The sequence below is a fragment of the Phocoena phocoena genome, chromosome 12 (assembly GCF_963924675.1).
Source record: "Phocoena phocoena chromosome 12, mPhoPho1.1, whole genome shotgun sequence".
NCBI classification, from domain to species: Eukaryota; Metazoa; Chordata; class Mammalia; order Artiodactyla; family Phocoenidae; genus Phocoena; species Phocoena phocoena.
Window position 1 is genome coordinate 43,446,619 of NC_089230.1, and position 23,578 is coordinate 43,470,196.

Sequence of the window (23,578 nt, forward strand, 5' to 3'; positions counted from 1 at the left end):
CCTTATGTAAACACCCACGCACTTGCTCCGTTCCCCTTTGTACTTCTGGGAGGGGAGAAAGAAGAAAAACGTAGAAAGTTTTCATTTGTGGACAAGCTTGTGTGCATAACCACAAGATCTGTGGGTTCTGCAGACTGATTAGGTCTAACCCAGAAGACTGCATCAATTACTTAAGGCAGATTCCCGATATGAAAGCAAGGCATCTGCAGGAAAATTACGCTTAAACTTTTATTGTTACTATGTTTGTGTAACATTATTTTTCTTTTAGTCACAGAAAAGTATCTCTTAAGGCTTAATTCTCAGTAAATTCTGCAAGTTATCTCCCCTTACTCATGAACGTCCATCTTCCACTCCTGTTCATGATCCAGTCTTACAAGCAAACTGGCTTTCTCTAGGCATCTTGTCTCCTTAGCACTATTACCAAAGATGTTCCAGAAGGAAGTTTTCAATCTTCCAGATATCTCAGTCCATGAAAATCTACGCTGTCCTAAGTTTCCATGGGAGATTCTTGTTTTTATTCCTATTGCTTAACTTATTTGGAAGAAACTCATGAGAGACTGACTTATGAAACAAATCTAAGTGTGTGGATTGAAAATAGCAATCGCATGGGGAACGTTTCATTAATGTAACTATTTACAATGAAACTCCTTACCGAGAGATGAAAACAGTTGAGGAAATACTCTGGGAAACAAAACCCCCAAGGCTCAAGCAACCTTTATCTGAGCCTAAAGGTTCAGGAACACATGGGGAAGGCCAGCCACACTCAGAGACACATGGAAGGCCAGCCACACCCTTGGTCAGCCCTGCTTGGTGTGACTCTTAGTTTGTGTCAGAAGTAAGATTTTGTCCAGACTTGCCCTGACCTCTCAGTGAGGCTCCAGGGTAATGGTTATGAATCCTGACTGCCCCATAGACTCTCCTGGAACTTTCCCCCCAAAATCCTGATGCCCAGGCCCTAATTTTGACCAATTAAATCACACTCTCTGGGAATAAGACTCAGGCATCAGAACTTTTTTAATGCTCCCCAGGTGATCTTAATGGGCATCCAGTGCCCTAGAGCAGGGGTTTTCAAACTGCGTTCCTTGGTGCTCTAGGGTGATCACTGCAGAGGCAAGGCGGAGTGTGATGACTGCTACCCTCCCGTCCCTCAGTCCAAATTCTTCCAGAGTTACCACTCATTTTGTCTCCTTTAAGTGTTTCAAATAAAATAAAATGTCATTGGAAAAAAAGTGGAAAACATTAGAGAGATGTAATCAAGGATAGTCTCGCAGAGGAGGTAGGGAGAGAAGTTTTGTCTCCCAGGTCCTTCACTCCAAAGAAGATGGATATTGATCAAACACTAGTCTGTAACTCTATATTTGTCTGCATATTTCTTTAACCACTTTACTTCCTATAGAGGGTCAGTGAAACTCACTCATAGCCAATTGTTTAAGGGAGCAAGCGTTTTAAAAGCACTAGCCCTCGTGTTTCCTCTCATGGCACAAATACCAACAAAACTCCTGGGAGAATCATCTTGATCTGTTGATATCATCAGCAATTATTATTATTGCAGAAGCACATCCTTTTATGTTAAAATGTAGGAATAAAACGTTGTTACAATGCAACCAGTAATCATTTTATAGGTTATGTATCCTGCCAAAGGATGCATATATTGTGAGGTATTTTCTAAAGCAAAATTATTCAATATTCACCTGAGTTGATAACTTTTCTTACTTTATCCTATTCCTTGAAATGATCTAGAGAATGTGATTAGGTGAATTGATTAATTCATTTTTCCCAATTTAATCTCAGTTTTCATTACAATTTAAAACGTTCAAAGATTTTTCTCTGGCATTGGTGCAGCTCTAGGGTCAGGAAATTTGAAACTGTGAAGAGAAAGCTGTTCACACAGACAGACAGAAAGTTGTGCTCTAAAAGGTATAAAACTTAAAGTTTGGGGACTATTCTAAATCTTTTATGAACTTTCCCTTGCTGAAAATTCCTTCTTTATCAATTGTCTTTTTTTTTTTTTTTTTTTTTTTTCAGTATGTGGGCCTCTCACTGTTGTGGCCTCTCCCGTTGCGGAGCACAGGCTCCGGACGCGCAGGCTCAGCGGCCATGGCTCACGGGCCCAGCCACTCCGTGGCATGTGGGATCTTCCCGGACCGGGGCAAGAACCCGTGTCCCCTGCATCGGCAGGCGGACTCTCAACTACTGCGCCACCAGGGAAGCCCTCAATTGTCATTTTTACCTAAGGAAATAAAATGGGAAGTTGACCTCATCAATATAGAGAACTAGAAGCATAGTTAGAGCATAACTGTCTCAAATATCTAGAAACCCAAGGTGGAAAAGCTGTGCTGAAAGGGAAAGAGGCCAGGGACCCAGACAGAGGCCAAGAAACTTGGAGATAGGCATCAATTCCCAGGAGTATATCAAGAAACCAGCTGACTGGGAATTCATGTGCTACTGGCCTTAAGATTTAGGATGACAGAATAGAAAGAAATTCTGATGTATTAATCCAACACTCTAATATTACAAGTGAAAAAACTTGCTTCAAAAGATTAAATAAGCACTTGAGAATAAACCAACATGAGGCAGCATTTGTGTGATGGAGGTTAGGAATCAGACTAATTCAGGTCCAAATTTAAGCTCTATCTCTTACCTGAGGCTTAAACTTAACTTTTTTGAAATTTAGCATTATTCATAAAAAATGGAAACAATAATCATTCCCAGTATGCTTGTGAAATTTTAAATATAAATCTTATGTAAAGTATCTAGCACATAATAGTTTGTTAATAAATTTTAATTCTGCCTTTCCTCTTCGGTGGAATAGCAAAATTTAGAATATGATCTCTCTTACAGCTGGGCAAGTATTCTTTCTGCATAACTCAATTTTAACAAACTACTGAACTTTGAAAATATTATTTGAAGCAGCCTAAAAGCAGTTTCCTTCCAGATTCAAATATGACATTTTATGTTTGTAATAAGAATCTTCTGAGCTCCCTGGTGGCGCAGTGGTTAAGAATCCACCTGCCATTGCAGGGCACATGGGTTTGAGCCCTGGTCCAGGAAGATCCCCCATGTCATGGAGCAACTAAGCCCATGAGCCACAACTACTGAGTCTGCGCTCTAGACCCCGCGAGCCACAACTACTGAGCCCGTGAGCCACAACTACTGAAGCCCATGTGCCTAGACCCACAACAAGAGAAGCCACCACAATGAGAAGCCCACGCACTGCAATGAAGGGTAGCCCCCTGCTCACTGCAGCTAGAGACAGCCCGCACGCAGCAACGAAGACCCAATGCAGCCAAAAATAAATAAATAAATATAATTTTTTTAAGTTAAAAAAAAAAAAGAATCTTCCAATCTCCAAAAGCGATTAAACTAACCTAATGTTCTTGACCAAAACCCTACTCCAATAGGTATAAGTACAAAGCCACTGACACTTGCCTTGCCTACAAGTAACCCCAGGCCTCCTTCTGGTGTTACGCTCCATGCTCAAGTCCAGCCTCAGTAGCTCAGCTTGCCCTTCTACCTCTCCTAAAGTCTCATTATGTCCCAGTACACATTTGGGGCTTCATTTAGGTTTAGTCAGAAGCCACTGCTATAAATGATTAGAACTGGAGCGAGATCCTTCCTTGTGTCAGCTCCTCAGGGCAATCTAGGTTCCCCTGGGAACTTTAGGCAATGATGGGATTGGTTGAATACAGGACAACAATCAAGGCAGCAACCACACAAACGAGAAAAGTCTTCATCCTTGCAGCTGCCATATAAAAGGTACATGTGCAGATCCACTGCTCCTTGCTATTCATCTCATAGGTGAGGGGCTGCAAGTATTGACTTTATGCTGGTTGCATGAATGGGCAAAGGAGAAGGAGAGGGTAGGAATGGGTTAAACAAGAATCAAGACCAAAAGATAACTTAGCTTTTTAAAATTATTATTAAATTAATGAGATTCCAATAGGAACATAGCAGTGGCTTAGTTCTGAATCTAAAACCATAAGGTTTCTTAAAAATCATATAGAGCAACAAGGAGAATAATGGGAAACTCACCAACTCCATTTTCTTGAAACAAGAGAAAATATTTCTCCATAATGAAAGAGTATAACTTGTAGCAGGGAAAATTGATCCAAAAGACCTATCTGAAAGCATATTTGGTACTGTTTTTGGACTTTAAAGATGAAGAAAGAATTTTGTGAGAATATAGGTTAAAAACATCGTTAGTAATAAATTAAGACGGCATCAGATGTTTCCTTAACAGAATTCAATGACAAAAGACAGTAGAGTAATACTTAAAATATAGTCAAGTAGAGAAAGTGTGAACCAGCTAAACTGTCCTTCAAGTATAGAATAGGTCAATAACTTGAATATGTAAAAATTCAAGGAATAGGATTCCTGAGAACTTTTTCTGAGAATAATACTGGAGGGTAAACTCCAGGCAAGCAGGAGTTGATTGACAGAACTTCAGCAAAAAGAACTGAGGTGAGCACATAGTTTATTTCATCATATAACTATTATGAAAAATTTCAAACCTACACAAATATAAAGAGAATATGTAATAAGTCCCAAGTACCTACTATCCAGTTTCAATAAGTATCAGTATTTTGCCCTTCTTGTTTCAACTATCAGCTCCCCCTTTTTTTGTGCTGAAATATTTTAAAGAAAACTCTAGACATTCTGGTAATTCACGTATAAATATTTCAATGTGCATCTCAAACTGGTAAAGCATAAACCAATGTGCTATTATCATACACAACAAAATGAACAATTCCTTGAAATTATCTAATACCCATTTAATACCCATTCATATTTCCCTAAATATCTCAAAGATATCCTGTGTCAGTGGTTGTTTGAAACAGGATACAAATGAGGCCCACATGTTGTTTCTGGTCATTACATCTCTTAAGTCTTTTATTCTCCTTTTTTTAATGCCATTCGTCTACGGAAAGCTGGGTCATACGTCCGATAGCATGTCCTATATTCTATATTTACTTGGTTGCTTCCTCATGGTGTTAATTAACTTGTTTTCTCTTGCCTACATTTCCTATAAACTAAGAGTAAGATCTTGATTAGAGTCAGATTTAGTTATTTTAGGAAACAATATTTCACAAGTTGGACTGTGTACTTACTCTTGCACTGCATAACATAAGGAGTCACATAATGTGTGGTTGTCCCATTTTTAGGGATGCTAAGACAGAGGAGTGGCTTCAAGTTGCATGTTCCTCACCCATCCCGCCTTCACCTGGTAGTTCAGAATTCATTATTTGTTGTCCAGATCCATTATGTCATTAGAGGTTGCAAAATATTTATTTTCTAATTCTGAAAAGCTCTACGAAGAATAAGATAATCTTAAAATCAGTAAGGTATAGTGGTATAAAACTAATATGCATAAAGTAATAGCTTTTTCATGTACTCAAATAGCCATCACTTAGAAAATATCACAGGAAAAAGAAACCATTAGACTAGCAGCAAAGAAGTTACCTACAAATGCACAGTGCTTGCAAAACTTATGTAAGGAAAACTTTAAAATATCGTTAAGGGATAAAAGGTCACCTTGAATAAATAGAAAATACATGGAAAGTTACCCCATGTTCTCAGGTTGATAACAGCATAAAGTCTAATTCAGTAGGTTTGGGGTGGGGCCCAAGATTCTGAAGTTCTTCTAGGCTTCCTTCCTTGGTGTGGCCTGCTTTGTGCTTTAGAGCAGTGGTCCCCAACCTTCTCGGCACCAGGGACCGGTTTTGTGGAGGACAATTTTTCCACAGACTGGGGTATGGGGGGGATGTTTCAGGTGGTGATGTGAGTGATGGGGAGCGATGGGGAGCGGCAGGTGAAACTTTGCTCGCTTGCCCGCTGCTCACCTCCTGCTATGCGGCCTGGTTCCTAACAAGCCACGGACCGACAGTTGGGGACCCCTGCTTTAGAGCAGTTGTTCTCAAGATGTGATCCCTAGACCAGCAGCAGCAGCACCTGATAACTTGTTAGAAATGCAAATTCTTCCCCCAAACCTACCAAATCAGCCACTTGGGCTCAGCAATCTACATGTTAACAAGCCCTCCAGATGATTTGGGCATGCGTTGAAGTTTGAGAACCACCACGCCAGCACTTCTAAAACTTAAGTTGCATAGGAATCACCTAAGATCTCGTTCAACAGCAGGCTTGATTCAACGGGTCTAGGATGGGGTCTGGTTCTGCATTTCTAACAGCTCCCTCGTTTACAGATGCTGTGGTTTGAAGGCAACACTTTGAGGAGCAAACCTAGAAGACCAATCTGTTTCTAGCTTTTACTCAAGGCCAACCTATCCTGTGCCTTCTACTGCCATTTTCTTCTAGGTATTAATGATAACAGTATGTTTCTCCTCTCAGTTATTTATTTTAAACTGAATTAACTCACATCAGTGTGTTCCTTTCAAACCAAAATCATTAAAAATGAATTTCAGGCTTTGGTGGAGCTAGTTTGGAGAGGTACCTATTCAGCATCTATCAAATCATTCCATAGAGGATATACTGCTTCCAGAAATCAAGAGGAAAAAATTATTAAGGAAACACCTATGCATAGGGAGAATTTTTGTATAAATCTGTGTATAAATTCAATTTGCCTCTAATTTTTCTCTTTTAATAAATTCTGATTTTCACATATTAGTGAAAATATTAGGGCACTTACCTCATAGTGCCCCCAAATCTGATGGCTTAAAACAACAAATATTTTTTTAAGCTCATGATTTTCTGGATCAGGGATTTGGACAGGACATAGTGGGGACCCCTTTGTAATGTCTGCAGCCTCAGATGGTGTGGCTCGAAAGTCTGATGGCTGGAATGACTTCACTCAGACCACAGACCTGGGACTTTTTTTCTGGCTGTCGGTTGGTTCTTCTCCATGTCTTGTCTGCTGAGGCTGGAAAGTCCAAAATGACTTCTTCACTCAGATGCCTGGTATTTTACCTAACCTATCAATAGAATGACTCAAAGAATTGGAGTTAGCCAACTAACTCTTTTTAATCTCTCTCTCTCTCTCTCTCTCTCTCTCTCTCTCTCTCTCTCCCTCTCTCTCTCTCTCTCTCTCTCCATTTGGCTAGCTTGGCTTTCTTCAGAGCTTGGCGCCCTCAGGGTAATTGGACTTCTTACATGGTGGCTGGCTTTTACCAGGCTGAGCATAGCCAGAGACCAAGGCATAAGCTGCAACAATTCTGCAATCTGGATTCACTTCTGCTACATTCTATTGGTTCATTAAGGTCAGAATCAAGAAGAGAAAGAGACTCCATCTCTCAATTGGAGCCACTGAGCCAAGTTTAATTTCCCATGGTTAGGTTTTATTACAGTGAAACTCAGATGCACCAAAGTTGCACGGGAGATGGTCTGGCTAGAATCAAAGTAAATGCAAAAAAAAAAAAAAAATACTAGCTATAAAAAACTTCTTAGAAAGTTCTAGCTCATAGAGCCCATAGTTAGCATCTCTTCCTAACTCTGCTTTCAGTGACATCACTGTGGTAACTTGAAATTACATCATAGAAATTGGCTAACACTTCAAATCAGGGTTGTTTTTTTTTTTTTTTTTTGAGAGCCAGTTGTTAAACATTTATCACATACCATGTTTAAAACCCAAACAGTATTTCAAATATTGCAACATCACAGCCCCCACCCCCCACTCTCCCACCTACACACACACACACACACAACCTGATTCTGCACCTCCAAGTTCCCAAGGATATGTTGTTTCAGGTCTTATACCTATAGGATCCTTTCCCCAATTTGGGATAATGTTCCATGGTAATAAGGAGTTCATCCCCAGGATTCTCCAGCTAGGAGGCAAGGATTCTCTGTGGTATAAGATGTGAGTCACAGCATAGAACATGGTGCCTCTCCCTTAAATATCAATCCCACTCAGAGATTTAGAGGGAATTAATATATCTGTATAGTTAAACTAATGTGGATATATTACATAATAGAATGCAAAATTTGCATTCTGTAAGTGCCCACAAAAGTGTTTTTAGTTTCTTATAAAGTCACAGGAAATAAATGAACTTCAAGGTTGAAAAAAAGTTTTAACATGTAATATTAATATATGTCTATATCAATAGTCATAAATATATATATGTATATTTGTGCTTGTGTGTATGTGTATTTTTTAACGTAGAAATGGCCTCATGAAGGCAAGAGTACCTAGAGCCCACAAAAGTCATAATACAGCCCTGACCATAGGGGTCTACTTTCAGTGCATAGTGGAAACATGTGAAAAGCTCTGAATTTTAGGCATCATATTCTTTTAATGTGTTATTCTGAGAACCGGTGTCTTCAGATTCCAAGGAAATGAATTTCAAATGATAGAATTTCACACATCCTTGAAAGGCAGCAGGATAGGTTTACTGAGTGAGGATTTCTACCAACTACACTGCAGATCCCACTGTACAGAAGTCTGTTAAGAGTACCACACTCACTCACAAGTCACCACCGCTACCCCCGGATGCCATGACCATATTTACACAGAGTGGCAGACCTTCTTGCATGAATCTCACTGTCAATCATAAAATCTTAGAACTTGAAGCCCCTGAGCCCAACCCCCGACAAATGCGACAGCACCTCTGTCACCATCCTTGGCCAGTCACTCAGCATCAGTTTGAGCACATGACACTGTCTGCAGCTGGGAGCTGCAAAGCTGCTTGCCTTTGCGTTATTGTCTTATAAAGAAACACTAAATGTGAGAAAACGCACAGATGCTCGGGTAGCTGTTGATGCAGTAGGAAGATGTCTAGACACCACGAGTCAGTGATGGTCGGAGAGCTGCACATTTTGAGAAGCATCCACAAGCACCATTGTTGTCTCATCATCCTCAGGGCGAAGTTCCAGACCATCTTCCACCACCCTGTGGAGGACGCTGTAATGTTGCTGGTTTGGGTGGAAAGAATGCAGCTCTGAAGCAGACTCCCAGGCCGCAAAGGTAGGCATGGAGAAGACCTCTGGCCTCTTGTTTTCGAAGAAGCATTTCAGGTTCCTCTCACTCAGCTTTTTGGCATAGTCCAGGAGCGTATTTTCCAAGTACTCCTTCTCTGTTTGTGCATACGTCTTCCAAAAACTCAGCTGAAGGTAGCTAACTTTTGATCGACAGCGAGCATAACAAGCGGTGAGCAGAGAGAAGAAAGCTGCTGAACAAATCAGGAACCAGCCTAGAATCTTAGAAAGAAAGAAATATTGAGGACCTCCAGAGTAAAGCCACTTCTCCGGGAGCCGGGGTAGTGTTATTGGGAAGTGTACGGCTAATTTAATACCAGACCTCGGTTGAAATCCTTCATCTTAATTACTAACGACAGGTTTTTTTTACAGTCAAATAAAGTTAGGGTTTACCTAACCTCTATTCTCCATCCTACCCACCATTGCTGGTATGCAAAGAAAGACCCAGAAAGTAGGCAAATGGAAATGAGCAAAAATATAGATTATCCAAGAACTGGGAAAACCAAGCCCTCAAATAGTACTAGCTATTTTATATATATATATATATATATATATATATATATATATATATATATATATAAAATCACTCATTATCCAGGATAAAGTGAGACAAACGTAACACAATAAGGAAACTGAAGCTATAAGAATTGGAAGCCTGCATAAAAGCCAAGAAAAAAAAAATAGAGTCATTGCAAACCTTCAGGATTTGCTGGTTCTGAATTTGGGTAATTGGAAAACACAAATTCCTCTCTGAATACGAAATGGTTCTGCTGGGGGGTTTTTCTGAACTTTAAAAGCAGAAATCTAAGCAGCTCAACTTATCTTCTAAACTTTGTGTTGTTCTAATTATATTTTTCACAATTGGAATTAAGTTCATATGTGGACAGCTAACAAAGCTCTTTCAAAGTTTCTCTTGACATTTTAGTTAAATGGCCCTTAGTATTTCTCAGCAGATGGGCCTATCTGAACACAGAAACAATCTGCAAATAAACCCATTCAGACCGTAACAGAACCACAAATATGCTCCAATGCTTTAAACAAGTGTTTCCCAAACTCCAACTCCAGACTATGGAGGTCATTGTACAGGGTCTCAGACCCCACATGAATGTTAATTCTGGGTTGCCACTAGTTGGGTTTAAATCTCAACTTTCTCCTTTCTGTGGCTATTCTCCATGCCTCAGGTTTCTCAGTTGTAAAGTGGGGCTTACCTACCTCAGAGGGTAATTTGGGGCATTAAAATGAGATGATGTAGACATACACGTGACTCAGTAAGTATCAGCCATTGTCCATGTGCTGCTACTTTTCAAATGTATCCATGTCTATGTAAAAGCATTACTGAACACAGGATATCTTTCTGATGTGATTTAACAAATGAAGCACAGCTTCCATTGTGTGAAAAGTCCTCACATTTACTTTAGTCACTTGTGCTTAGCTCCCTCGGATCTTCCTCTTTTCTTTAACCTCTACCTTTCTTTTTCCACACAGGTTCTCCTGTAGGCCAGTAGGCCAGCTCACCTCAGTATCTGAACCAATGCTGCTGTGTCATCAACTGTTTGATCAGCTTCAGACTCCCCTTCCCCCCATTGCATGACCTTACCTTCGACTCGCTCTCACCTCACTGAGCGCTGAGCACTGAGAACTGAGCCTAATTCATGGTACCCAGGGTCTACCTAGACATGGTGGATGCTCCCACCCCAGCCCTCAAGAGTGTCCCGTTCTGCACGAGTCTTCTCCCTGAAACCCTGGCGTTTTTCTCGTCAGTTTAGAACACTTACTCCGTGCCAGCAGCTTTATATCCATTTACGTCCATCATCTACTATACCTTCCAGCACCCCTCCAAGGTAGGAGGAAACTATGAGGAAACTGGGACCCTGAGGGGTCAAACCAGTAGCTCTGGGCCACATAGCTGGTAAGTGGTAGAATCAGTATTCAAACCCAAGGAGAGCGAACTCCAAGACGGAGTTCTTGCCACTGCTCTACCCTACCTTCCTGAGGAATAGCAAGCCACCCAGCTGGATTCATTTCTCTGCTCCACCCATGGACGCGGCACCTTTTACCCCCAGCCGCACACCCGGCTGTTGGTCTGGACTCTTTGTCGCTCCTGCCTGTGGGAAGCACTGTAGTCAGCACCTGCTGTGACACAGCTCCCTTTGTCCACATCTCTTATGCCTCTTCTAGGAATCAGCCCCAGGCCCTTCTCATTCCTCTGAAAAGTAAACAGGTCAGCGTGCCCAGGCTAAGCTATGGGAGGATGTGCATGATTTCCTTATGCCTCTGTTTAGAGAGGAAAAGTTCACACAGTGACAAGTGTTTGGATCTACCTGAATGGAGCCTGGTGCCCGAGGACACAAATCATACATCATTCATTGTATCATAACACTTGTAATTAATACCCTCCTTCAACCAAAAAAGGGAGCCTGGCATGTTTTTATCTAAGATGCGCTTTATGCATGAAACAAAAGATTTTGTTTGGGGAGCATTTTTAGGCTTAGCAGTTTATGAAGAGAGTATGACTATATCGCCAACCAGTTTTGGAAAGTATGATTTTAGAAAAAGATTTTTCCTTGATGTGTTGTTGAAAAGGCGAGTCTATGCTGAAAAGAAGTAAAATTACACTATTTTCAGCACATTTATTCTTAAACAAATAGCATTCCTGACAAACTGTGGATCTATTTATCTACTCTTATTGCTTATTTTGATTTGGGGAATGTCATTCCTGCTCCTCACAAGTAGGAATTCAGTCTTTTCCTGAGGCCAGGGCCAGGCTCACATCTGGATTTGTGCTCACGTACCTGGAAGGATGACAAGCCACTTCCTTGTGTCAATTAGGTAAAGCTACAATTTCCTGCTGTTAAATAAAACAGTGCCCCAAATCTTGAGCTTCTAAAATAATGTAAGAACTTTTTTAGCTGTAGAGCACAGAGCACAGGACGAAACCTCCCTGGAGAATATGGTCCCGTTTCACTGAAGGCTATTTAGAGACTGCCAACCCCCACTTTATACAGGAAGTTCTCCTCCATCTTGACAATATTTATACATAGAGATAGCAGTTGCCAGAAATCGTGCAAGGGAATCTCTACACTAATTATATTATGTGCGGCTTTGGAAAGTATTATCTCATTTCGTTCAGCTATATTTTAATAGATATGTGTGTTTTTCTGAGAAACCAGTTTGAAAATAATTAATAGGAGGCAGTAACTTCTAATTACTCTGCCATTAGCACTCTATTATGAGTTAGTGTCATGCATTATTTACAAAATTAACCCAGAGAGATTGTCTTAAAATACGTAAGTATTTACATATGTATAACTCAGAGGAGATTTCTTTTCAGAAATGGAAAAGACAATCCAATCAGCAATTTTACTAGCCAAGCAACCACTGAAAAGCTTTTCCTCAGATTGTCTTAATGCTGCCCCGTGTTCCAATTTCCATTTCGTTTCAAGATGTTTTAGGAGGATTCAGACTCAGCCCTGGCTCAACGGAGTACTGAGAGAATACTTCAAGCTCACTCTGGAGAAAAAAGTCACGTTTGTCCTTTCTTACCTGAGACTGGGCTTGCAGGGACAGTTTCAGTTCTTCGTAGTCTATATGGGTCATGCTGATTTTGCTGCAAGGTACTTTGTGAAGTTCGTCCCAGCACTCTTTGGGCTTGCCCTTGCAAATCAGCCCCAGGAGTCTTGAACTTCTGGTCCCACTCATGGCACATTCATAAAACGTCCCATTGAGCAAAGCCACAGAAAGCCACATTACTGGAGCCACCAATGAACTCAGAGTGATCTGACCGAGAACATAGAAGAAGCGGCAGCTGTGGCCCCTGGGGAAGATTTTCCTGGGATTCACACAGCAGCCTGTGAAGAGTCTCCATGACCTGTTGTTCAGAAAGAATCCCAGGATCAGTAACACCCAGGCAGGAGCAAAAAGGAAAACCAATCCGTACACCACATTCTCAGTGCTGCAGGGACACTTAAAAGCCACGAGTGAAAAGAGACGCTCACCTCCCACAGTCAGCAGAGCCAAAAAGCTGTAGCCGATAACAGTTTTCCGGTTGAGGATGAATCTTAAAATCCCCTGAAAAGCATCCATGTTGGAGATACACAAAGGGAAAACGCTTTGCTCTTATTTATTGGCAGAGCAGCTGTGGCAGTGGCCGAGGGTGGAGCTCTTTCTTCGTGAGAAGCAACAGTCCTTCTCAGACTGAATTCAGCCAGATAAGGAAACAATGTCATTCCCTAGGAATGAATATTTCCCAACAGTGTTCAGACAGTGCCTCCTACTGGTGGATATTAGGCCGTGAAACTAGAGCCAAAACACTGAGAATGAGAGTAAATTCAAAGTGAACAGCCTCCATTTTTGTGTTATTTCCATGTGGCTTGGATTGAGAATCAGAAAGAAATTGCGACTCTGCAGGTAGTAATAGTCTAGGAATTTTCCAACCAGAGGAATCAACATTAGCAGAAATAGGGTTTCAGCCAATTGGTTGAGAGCCATTGAATCAAGCCTCCTAGCCTAGAGTTTCATGATGGTATTTTTCTCTTGTTGCTTCAGACTTTTGCACTTTGACTTAAGATCTGGAAGATTCATTTTACATCCTCTTTAACTGACTAGTGACTTAAACCAAATTTTAGGAGTTGGGCTATTTGAAATGTACATGGAAAAGTTCAGGGAGAGTTTGAGTTTTGAATGAAAGACAAAGTGAGAAGGGTCCTAATCATTTCTTTCCTAGACTTTCATAGTAACCTCTTGATTGGTATCTCTGCCTTTGACCTCATGACCACCCCCATTCTCAACCCTAAATCCATCCTCTATGCTGACATAAAGGAGATCCCTCTAAAACAGAAAACCAGTTCCTCCCTAGCCTACTCACACCTTTGGGGCTCCCTGTTGCCCACAAGTGGATAGATGCCAACTTCCTCTGAACCTCCTCATGGTATTTCATGCCCTTGACATGTTCCTTCTATCTGGAATATTCCCCCCGCCACAACACACACACACCTGACCTTGTCCACCTGGCAGACTTTCAGTCAATATTCATAAACAGGGTAGAAGCTTCTTATTCTGTGAATATTTCCAGGGTTGCTACCAAATATATAACATTGTACTTGCAGAGCTTATAGTATTGCAGTTATTTTTTTAATATCTATAGCTCCTCTTTAACTGTGAGCTCTTATAAAACAGGAACTACATCTTATTACATTTTGTATTCTGGGCATAAATACGATGTCAAACACAGAATGGATGCTTACTCAATAATTCGTTTTTCAAATAGTTATCGAACTCCACACTCCACTCCACAGAGTGCCAGGCACTGTGCTAGACAGGCAGTGCTCAATGAGTACTGTTGAATGAATGAATGAATGGTGAAACTTTTAGTACTTCTAATTATAAACAATTTAAGGAAATTGTCCCCATATCTGTCCTACACTGCTTTTAATTTTAAAATTAAATTAATTAAGGCACTTGAAAGACAACAGTCAAGCTGACAAATTTCCATTAATGAACTTCAGATTCCAGGCCTGTATATTTTGTGACAAGGAAGGCCCTTGGACTAGAAGCCAGGGAACTAAGTTACAATGTAAACTTAGCCATGTCATTTTACTTCTCTGAGCCCCAGTTTACTCATTTGAGAAACCGGAGGTATGCAAGAAATAGTCTCCAAGGCTTCCTCTATCTCGACATTGTAGAATTCTTTCAGCTCTTTAAAACAGCAGACTTTTTTGAGAAGCTGCGTTATGACTCACTTTTGTGCCTCCCACCACTAACCCTTGTTCCTTCTCAGAGGCTTGTCATCCTTGGTGTTACGGCTCCCTCCACTTCCCAAAACACACCCTTGGGTTTAATCTTCCCATGGCACCCTCTGCCCTCTGCTCTGTCGCCTTCCTGTTGTGGCAGGTGTGTCTTGGGTCCCTTCTAATTCAGGATCTTATCCTTTACTAGGCACATGTGACAAACATTATGCTAGTATGCTGATGATTGGAAATATTTTAATTTCTTACCCTCCTAAAGGATATTCACTTTTGAAAAAGATTTTTTCAAAAATGATGCCTTAACTCTAAGTTTCATAAACCATATTATTTCCATAGAAAACTTGTCCTTTAGGATACTCCATGAAAATAAAAGGGTTGAAGGGTTGTCCAAGTCAGAGGGTCAGTAAATTTCAAAGCAGAGTGTGAACCCAGGCTTTCTGACTACACACGCCACGAGCTTAACCATTGTGCCTGGAAAAGGGTATTTGGGTGCCTTACTAACAGTTCTTTGTTCTAGACCAAGTTTTGTAAATTTTTTCCTGTTTACTAGGTTGCTTTCAAGATGTACTTGGGAATTACACCAAGTGTGACCTGTAACAATTCAAGCAGAAATGAATTTTCCCTGATTCCTGACAAGAATCCCCTGGTGGAGTTTGTGGAAGAGTTCCCTGCTGGGCGATCTTCTCTGTGCTACTGCAGTTTACTCTGTGGGATTATCAGAGGTGCCCTGGAAATGGTAAGGCACAGACTCTACTTTGCCAAGTATATTCATTATCTAGTGCAGTGTAACTACCCCCAAATGCAGTCTCTTAAAACAACAAATATTTATTATCTCACACAGTTTCTGAGGATCAGGAATCTGGTAGCAGCTCTGCTAGGTGGCTGTGATTCAAAGCCTTTCACAGCTTAATGCACATGCAGTCAAGCGGTTGGTCAGGGCTGCAGTCTCTGAAGGCTTGACTAAGGCTGGGAATCCACTTCCAAGCTCACTCACGTGGCTTCAGTGCCTTTCTCTCGCAGTCGGTTAGAGGCTTCATGAAGTTCTTTGTCACATACGTCTCTTTGTAGATCTAATCACAACAGGTGCTGTCAACTCTGGGACAACGTTGGAGGGGACTACCTGAATGATAGGAGGCGGGGTCATTGTGGGCCATCTTGGAGGCTGGCTTCCACACCTGAATTATTCATTGATTTAACCAAGACAGTGATCAGCATCTGTTAAGAGGCACGGAGCATACACAGATGAACAAAACACAGTTATTGCCCTTCAAGAATCTTCTGTCCAGTACAGAAGTCAAATGACTTAGGGCCACGGGAGGACCTGGGATGGGGTGGGGTGGAGTGGGGTGGGAGGTGGGCAGGGAAGCTTTCCTACGGAAACTCTGAGCTGACATCTGAAAGATAAAAAGCAGTTAGGTGAAGGTCTTGGGGTAAGAGGAAAATAATATTCCAGGTAAAAGGAGGACCTTGCCCAAAGGCACAAAAATAATATTTTGTTCAAGGGACAAGGAAGTTGAATTAGTTCAGTGTGATTCACATGTAGATTGGGGAAAAAAATCAGGTCTGAAATAGAATAAAGAAGTCTCCAGCTTTCATGGGTAACAGTTGATTATATGTGCTGAATGGCAAATATGTATCAGACTTCATATGGTCCCAAATATCCAAATAATTTCAATGTAGTCTTTTTGTTATTTTAACTGATTTTCAGTTAAAGTATGACAAAGACAAAAAAGATCTTATGGGGAAAAAATGAGAGTGAATTCAGCTTCCATATTTCAAAGTGCACTGTACATCCTTCTATTGGATGGTGAGCATCACAAAAGCATGGTTTTTGCACGCTACAGGAGCAGATAAGTTGGTACACCAAAGTCTGGTTGACCAGGGAATTCTTAGTGAGAGAGGGGAGTGAGTCAGATAAGACTCAATAAATATTAAATTATATATAAGTCAGATAAGACTCAATATATATTAAATTATATTAAATAAATATTAATTAACTGCCTACTAGACCCAGGCTTTTTCACTTATTATTTGCTTTTACTAGGTATTTTTTAAAACAATTTTATTGGAGTATAATTGCTTTACATTGTTGTTAGTTGCTGCTGTATAATCAGCTATACATATACATATGTCCCCATATCCCCTCCCTCTTGCATCTCCCTCACACCCTCCCTATCCCACCCCTCTAGGTGGTCCCAAAGCACGGACCTGATCTCCCTGTGCTATGCGGCTGTTTCCCACTAGCTATCTATTTTACATTTGGTAGTGTATATATGTCCATGCCACTCTCTCACTTTGTCCCAGCTTACCCTTCCCCCTCCCCGTGTCCTCAAGTCCATTCTCTACGTCTGCGTCTCTATTCCTGTCCTGCCCCTAGGTTCTTTGGAACATTTTTTTTTTTTTTTTTAGATTCCATATATATATGTTAGCATACTGTATTTGTTTTTCTCTTTCTGACTTACTTCACTCTGTATGACAGACTCTAGGTCCATCACCTCACTACAAATAAATTTCGTTTCTTTTTATGGCTAATATTCCATTTTATATATGTGTCACATCTTCTTTATCCATTCGTCTTTCGATGGACACTTAGGTTGCTTTCATGTCCTGGCTATTGTAAATAGAGCTGCAATGAACATTGTGGTACATGACTCTTTTTGCATTACGGTTTTCTCAGTGTATATGCCCAATAGTGGGATTGCTGGGTCATATGGTAGTTCATATGTACAGTGCACTTTGAAATATGGAAGCTAAATTCACTCTCATTTTTTCCCCATAAGATTGTTTTTGTCTTTGTCATAATTTAACTACTAGATATTTTTTACTAGGTACTTTTGCTTATATCTTATCTATCCCAATGACTTAAAATAGCTGAACAGGTACTCTATTGAGGGTAGGCCAGCAATATGCTGCTCTTATGTGAGTATATATATATATTTCTTTTTTTGTTTTTTTTTTTTTTGCAGTACACGGGCCTCTCATTGTTGTGGCCTCTCCCATTGCGGGGCACAGGCTCTGGACGCGCAGGCTTAGTGGCCATGGCTCACGGGCCCAGCCGCTCCGCAGCACGTGGGATCCTCCCAGACCGGGGCATGAACCCGTGTCCCGTGTACCGGCAGGCGGACTCTCAACCACAGCGCCACCAGAGAAGCTCAATGTGAGTATATTTTAATGAATAGAGAAGCAAGCCCTAGGGTTTACTTCAGTGTCTGGGAAATGAGAAATGCTTTATTGTGGAAAAGAAGGCCTGGGTATCAAATATTCATGTCTATAATTTCAATTTTTAATTTTATACTTATAATTTATTTATTTGGTGTTTTTTCACAGCTCTCAAAGCCATAAGTAATTGCTAAATGTTGTTAGGACAAGTGATTATGTTATTGAGCTAATGACAGAGTGATTTATAGCAAGTCAATTGGAGAAAAATCATTTTAAGAAGCCATTTATCCTTGGAAGTTCTGCTTGGCAAGGCACATTGAGTCAAGGCTATCTTTGAGTTGGGAATTTGTGTTCTTCCTGAGATGGAGCCTTAGTTTAGACCCACACTGTGAACAAAAAGGGGCCCACATCCTGGGCTTGCCCCAGAATCAAGCAGGTTGAGCCTGTCCTGGACCACCCCTCTCTTTGCAGACTCACACACAGAGCTGACCACAGCCAGATCATCAATGGAGGACGCACAGTAAAGGACCCTTCATCCACAGAAAAAGCTCTTTTTTTTATCATTTTGTAAAGAAAGTCAGCTCTTTACGGGGTAAATCAAACTGAAAATAAAGACAGAAGAAATTAGAGGTTGTTTTTTTTAAAACCTGAATGACTCAGGCCTGTTTTGTTTTGTTTTTTCTTTTTGTCTTTCCTAGGTTCATTTAGCTGCTGATGTTACATTCTTGCAAAACAGACTAAAAGGTGACAGTGTGACAGAAATAGGAATAACATTTCTGAAAAAGCTGGATGAGGAAAAATACAGATGGAAAAAATGAAAAATAGCATGCAAAATGCCACAGGCTGGCTGGTTGAGCAGTTAATATTAGCTACACATATACAGCCATAGAAGTTTTGAATTGTTTAATAGCATGGGATTTAAAAGACTTATAAATCAGCCAGAAATTTGAAATGCAGGGCACTAAGATTTAAAGCTGTTTTTTTCTTTGCTTGTAAATCACGCATTTTCAATCTCGAGTCCGCAAGATTTCATATACAAATAACTCCTTGTAAAATAGTAAGCATGAATTCTACATGTTACATAATCCATCCTAAGAGAGTCTGTTTTTTTTCATTTTCTTATGGTAATGAAAAAAATGTATACGACCTACACAGTTGGTGTATTTATCCCTTCTTACTGGAAAAATGGATGAAATTATACAATATCAATGTCACTATATAAAGACAGTTTCTAGATACTGTATATTGCATTCTCTGTAGGAACGGTACCATTTGTAACAATTTTCCATATTTTTGAGAAGCTGTAGATATGACTTTTCTCGTATATAGGCTTGGCTTATAGTTTCGGCCTCCTGAAGCTACTCTTGACTTGTAATCATCAAGGCAAGCTATTTATTTAAATGCTAATTCTGAAATATTTTAAAATAGCATTTAATTTTACTTCATTTAATTTTTAGATAGCTGGTAATAACCAAATTCCTTCCTTTTCTCAGGAAATATTACTGATGGTCAGGCCAGGAAATAAAATGAAAGGTAAAGAATGTTCTTTGAGAATACTTTCTTATCCCAAAGCTTATTCAGTTAGAAACTTCAGTATCATTTTTATCCCCTAAAAATCATACAAAGTATATTTTGTTTGTGACCAGAACATTTTTAAAATTCAAAATGTGCTGGATTAAATAAATCATAATCTTTACCAGACCATAAGCATATAGCAGTCCAGAATCTACTAGGCTCTGCAGAGAACTCAAATTATAAGTAAAAGTACCAATTAGGGTGGCACCATCAGTTAAAACTGGTGTAAGTAATAAGGTAGTGGTAGACCTCAACTAGGTCTTAGGATCCTGAAGATACAGTCCCAGTTCTGTTTCTAGTGGCTTCAGCTGATCCTGACTAGTGGCTAATCCTGGGCAAGGCACATCATCTCTCAGCCTCTCTCCATCTCTGTCTCTCTGTCAGTCTCTGTCTCTGTCTCTCTCTCACTTATCTGTAAAATGAGAGGATTAGATGTAGTAAATATCTAAAATTGGGCTTCCCTGGTGGCGCAGTGGTTGAGAGTCCACCTGCCGATGCAGGGGACACGAGTTCGTGCCCCGGTCCAGGAAGATCCCACATGCTGCGGAGCGGCTGGGCCTGTAAGCCATGGCTGCTGAGCCTGCGCATCTGGAGGCTGTGCTCTGCAACGGGAGAGGCTGCAACAGTGAGAGGCCCGCGTACCGCCAAAAAAAAAAAAAAAAAAATCTAAAATTATATCAGTGAGTTTAAATGACATAAACAACCACCACTGAAATTCTACATTTTTGGACTTTAGAAGGCTATGGGGAAATTGTTTGTTTCCCACCTACTCAGCTATCTCTTCAAAAGGACATTGAGGTAGGTACTAAGGACAAAATAAGGTCACTGGGGCAGCTGCAGCATCAATGGAAGGACTTTCAAACCAATGCCACAGAAGACCAGGAGTAGAATCTTGAAGAAGAATGCTATCTGATATCAGAAGTGATATCGTAAGCCATGGATTTTAAACAGATGCCTTCAAGGATGTTTGTCGACAATCCACCCCAAAACTTATTTTGGGATGTTTCCATCTTCTGCTCAGTTTCCTCTTTCTCCTCTATAGTACACTCACCCCTCCAGAAACCCAAGATATTCATGTCTAAGGGTCTCCCTCTGAAGTCAGCACTCAACAAGCTGTCTTGAAAATGTTCCATGATTTGGAATATTCTCCTACTTGTCTACACCTTCATCTCCTTTCTTTCCCAACCCAGCCATCAAAATTTGCTTCTCCCGGTCCTTTTATTACCCACCCCCCGAAGGCAGCTAATCTGATACTCTCCGTGGTGCTGAGTGTTGGAACTGGTGATTGCTTCAAGATGGGGTTTGTTCTCCATACTTTTTTGTTTTCCTCACCCTGGAGAGGGAGGCAAGTCTCTTGGCATTGAATTTATGCTATGAAAGATGATCTATATAACCAAGAGAATGGCTCGTTTGTATTCAATCTTGAATTGTTCCATCTTGAAGAATGCAAGAATCTAGAAAGTGCTGTTCATTAGAATTATGAGAGACACATATATAAATTTTCTAATAACCACATTAAAAAAGTAAAAAGAAACAGGTAACATAAATTTTAACAACATATTTTATTTAGACTAATTATCCAAAATATTATTTCAACTTTTAGCTAATGTAAAAATGATTATGATTATAGACATTTTACATTCTTTTTTATACTAAATCTTTGAACTCTAGTGTGTATTTTACACTTTTAGCACATCTCAATTCAATGCTAAGTTTTCAAAGTTTACAGTAAAATGCAGTCCTACCAAAACAATCAAACTTTGTTTAGTGCTGTTTAGTAGCTTCAGTTTTTAAACCTAAATTAATTAAAATTAAACTAAAATAAAAATTCATTTCCTCAGTCACAGTAGTCACATTGTAAGTGTGCGATAGCCATATGTGGCTGCAGCTACTGTAATATGTACACAGGTCTAGAATTCCCAGTCAAAGATCTATTGGATCACCTTGACCTTGGACACAAAGAATAAGTGGGGAGGATCCAGGTTCATGGGGAGGGAAAGAGGAGATGAATAGAAAGGATAAAAGGTAAAGAGAAAGAGAACATCAGAGATGCGTGAAATTCTATCTCTTCACAAACTGAATGAGGATTCATAAAAACAAAAATTCTTCATAGTAAAGAAAGGTTGCACACCACCCCCTGGGCTCCAAGTGTATTTTCATTGCCTTTGTGTAAAGTTGAGTCTTTACACAAAGAACTTGTGGAAATTGCACAGTGTAACTACAGAGTTATATACTATTTTTATTTCATAAAAGCCTTCACTCTGAACCCCAAACCTTAATCAATGCCGAGATTTCTGTCATCTTGGCACAGCCAAAGGGAAGAAGGGTTTTGGACAGAGGGATAGTTTCGTGCTATTCAAATGACATCACCAGATGGTTCCTTGAGCTGTTTTCTGAGGAGACCTGCCTTGGTTGCCTGTTCACTGTTTAAAGATGCCAGGAATCAGACATACTTCCCTCAGCAGCCTGCACATTTAATTATTGTCTTCTCAAATCTCTCAGTTTCATCCATTAGTTATTGGAAGCCTGGATCTCTTTAGCAGTTGGAATGGACTCTTATGAATAAGTGGAAAATTCCCTCTTCTCCTTGTCTATGAAGGACCAAAGCAGAAATTTGGAAAACCAGACACTTGAAGTGCAAATATAACATTAAAACTTTTGTAACCAAAAAGGTCCCTTTAACCAAGACCTGCTAAATGTTGAGTAACACAGCAAGTGCTGAAAGATATAATGTTATTCATTGTTAAGAGTCTCTGGAGTTGGGACTGTAGACTCTGAGTGGTTGTGAGAGTTCACAGCTTCATCCACCAGCTATGGAGGCTAATTCATTTCTTCTCAGTAACACTGAAGGAGTCCCTGACGAGGGCACCCTCCCAGTCCTAGAAACTTGGGACAACAAAAGACTCCCTTTTTAAAAAATGAGCCAAGTTTTCTTTACATGGCTTGGTTGCCTATTCCTTAAAAAAAAAATCTGTCCAGTTGCTGCACTTCCTCATTCCGGTAAACCTTCCAGAACTTTAACTGGACATGACCAATGGTCAACCTACAGTGGCTATGGCAAATAATCAGCTGACAGAAAAGGGATGCAGCCAGTATAATGTACACCTCTAATGATCTGAAAAGGAAACCGTTCTTATTCAATCAGTAATAGTTACCCTAAAATTGAAAACAAGCCATAGCCACAACAATCATTGGCAAAATTTTATTTTTCAAGTGTTTCACTGACAGAAGACAAACAAAACGCATCAACCATTGGAAATCCTTCACTAAAAACAGTTAAGAAATAAATGTCCTAGGATAATTCCTTGTTCTCCCTTAAACTCAGACTCTGTTTTTCCCAATTAAATCTTTCTTTGCTTTTCTTCCTTCAGTTTCTTTTGTCTTCCATTTTTTCTTCTAGGAGCTCTGTTTCCACTACATACACTTCTCTTTCTTCCAAAGAAGTCTCCCTGCAACTCCTTTACTTCCTTTTTTATTCTCTGTTTCAGTTCCTTTATTTTAATTATTCTTCATGTAATGGACATTTGTTGGCTGCCTGTATGTTTCCCCATCCTAATAGAATGACATGTTTCTGTTCAGGTGCCCAGCATTTTATTAGGCAACGCAACCCATCTACTTCAGAGGAAGTCATCCATACGCCCAGCTTCATTGCTATTACCTAGGTACAGTGGCTCTTTCCCAGTTTAAAATCTTGCCAGTCAGATCTAAGCCAATCGTGACATGGCATTCCCCAGACCACAGTCATTGCGGCTGACATAGGGAAGGGGACAAGGCTGAATGGACTGAAGAGAAGAAAAACCTGCCTGTTACATGAGGCAATACATTTACTATATTCCTTAAGTAGTAGGGTTGGGTTTCTGTTACAGTAATGCAACAAGGTTCATTGCATGATAACTATGTGATAGGTCAGATAATTTGCAACATATTGGAGAATACCAAAGAGAATAAACTGCTTATTATTACATTTTTCACATGGTTGAATGCTCAATGAAATAAAATTTGCATTGACGATAGCTCTTTTCCTCACAGAGAGGAAAAGGTTACAGGACAGAGAGAATAGAGCGAGCATTATGGTGTGCATCCACAGAGCACAGGTTCCAGAAAAAGTAGATTTCATAGAAAAAAGACATTTTCCATCAGTGGTAGCTCTTAAAAAAAACAAAAAACTCATACCT

General features: G+C 40.2%; 2 protein-coding genes across 2 annotated transcripts; one reads left to right on the top strand and one right to left on the bottom strand.

Annotated features, from left to right (window-relative positions):
- Positions 1-8,739: 8,739 nt before the first annotated feature.
- On the bottom strand, positions 8,740-13,008 carry CALHM5 (calcium homeostasis modulator family member 5). The gene is made up of 2 exons (XM_065888635.1): positions 12,469-13,008; positions 8,740-9,147 (listed from the first exon to the last, which is right to left on the bottom strand). The coding sequence occupies exons 1-2, from the start codon at positions 13,006-13,008 to the stop codon at positions 8,740-8,742; spliced, it is 948 nt and encodes a 315-aa protein (XP_065744707.1).
- Positions 13,009-15,231: 2,223 nt separating this feature from the next.
- On the top strand, positions 15,232-18,646 carry TRAPPC3L (trafficking protein particle complex subunit 3L). Its single transcript, XM_065889174.1, has 2 exons — positions 15,232-15,405; positions 18,527-18,646. Exons 1-2 carry the CDS (start codon positions 15,232-15,234, stop codon positions 18,644-18,646), a joined length of 294 nt encoding a protein of 97 aa, XP_065745246.1.
- Positions 18,647-23,578: the final 4,932 nt, after the last annotated feature.

Bases quoted from the DNA above. Each gene is read 5' to 3' on its own strand.
- CALHM5 (XM_065888635.1), bottom strand. From the start codon at position 13,008: ATGGATGCTTTTCAGGGGATTTTAAGATTCATCCTCAACCGGAAAACT. The intron at 9,148-12,468 runs GTAAGAAAGGAC...TTTCTTTCTAAG, and splicing joins CCCTGCAAGCCCAGTCTCAG to ATTCTAGGCTGGTTCCTGAT.
- TRAPPC3L (XM_065889174.1), top strand. From the start codon at position 15,232: ATGTACTTGGGAATTACACCAAGTGTGACCTGTAACAATTCAAGCAGA. The intron at 15,406-18,526 runs GTAAGGCACAGA...TGTCTTTCCTAG, and splicing joins TCAGAGGTGCCCTGGAAATG to GTTCATTTAGCTGCTGATGT.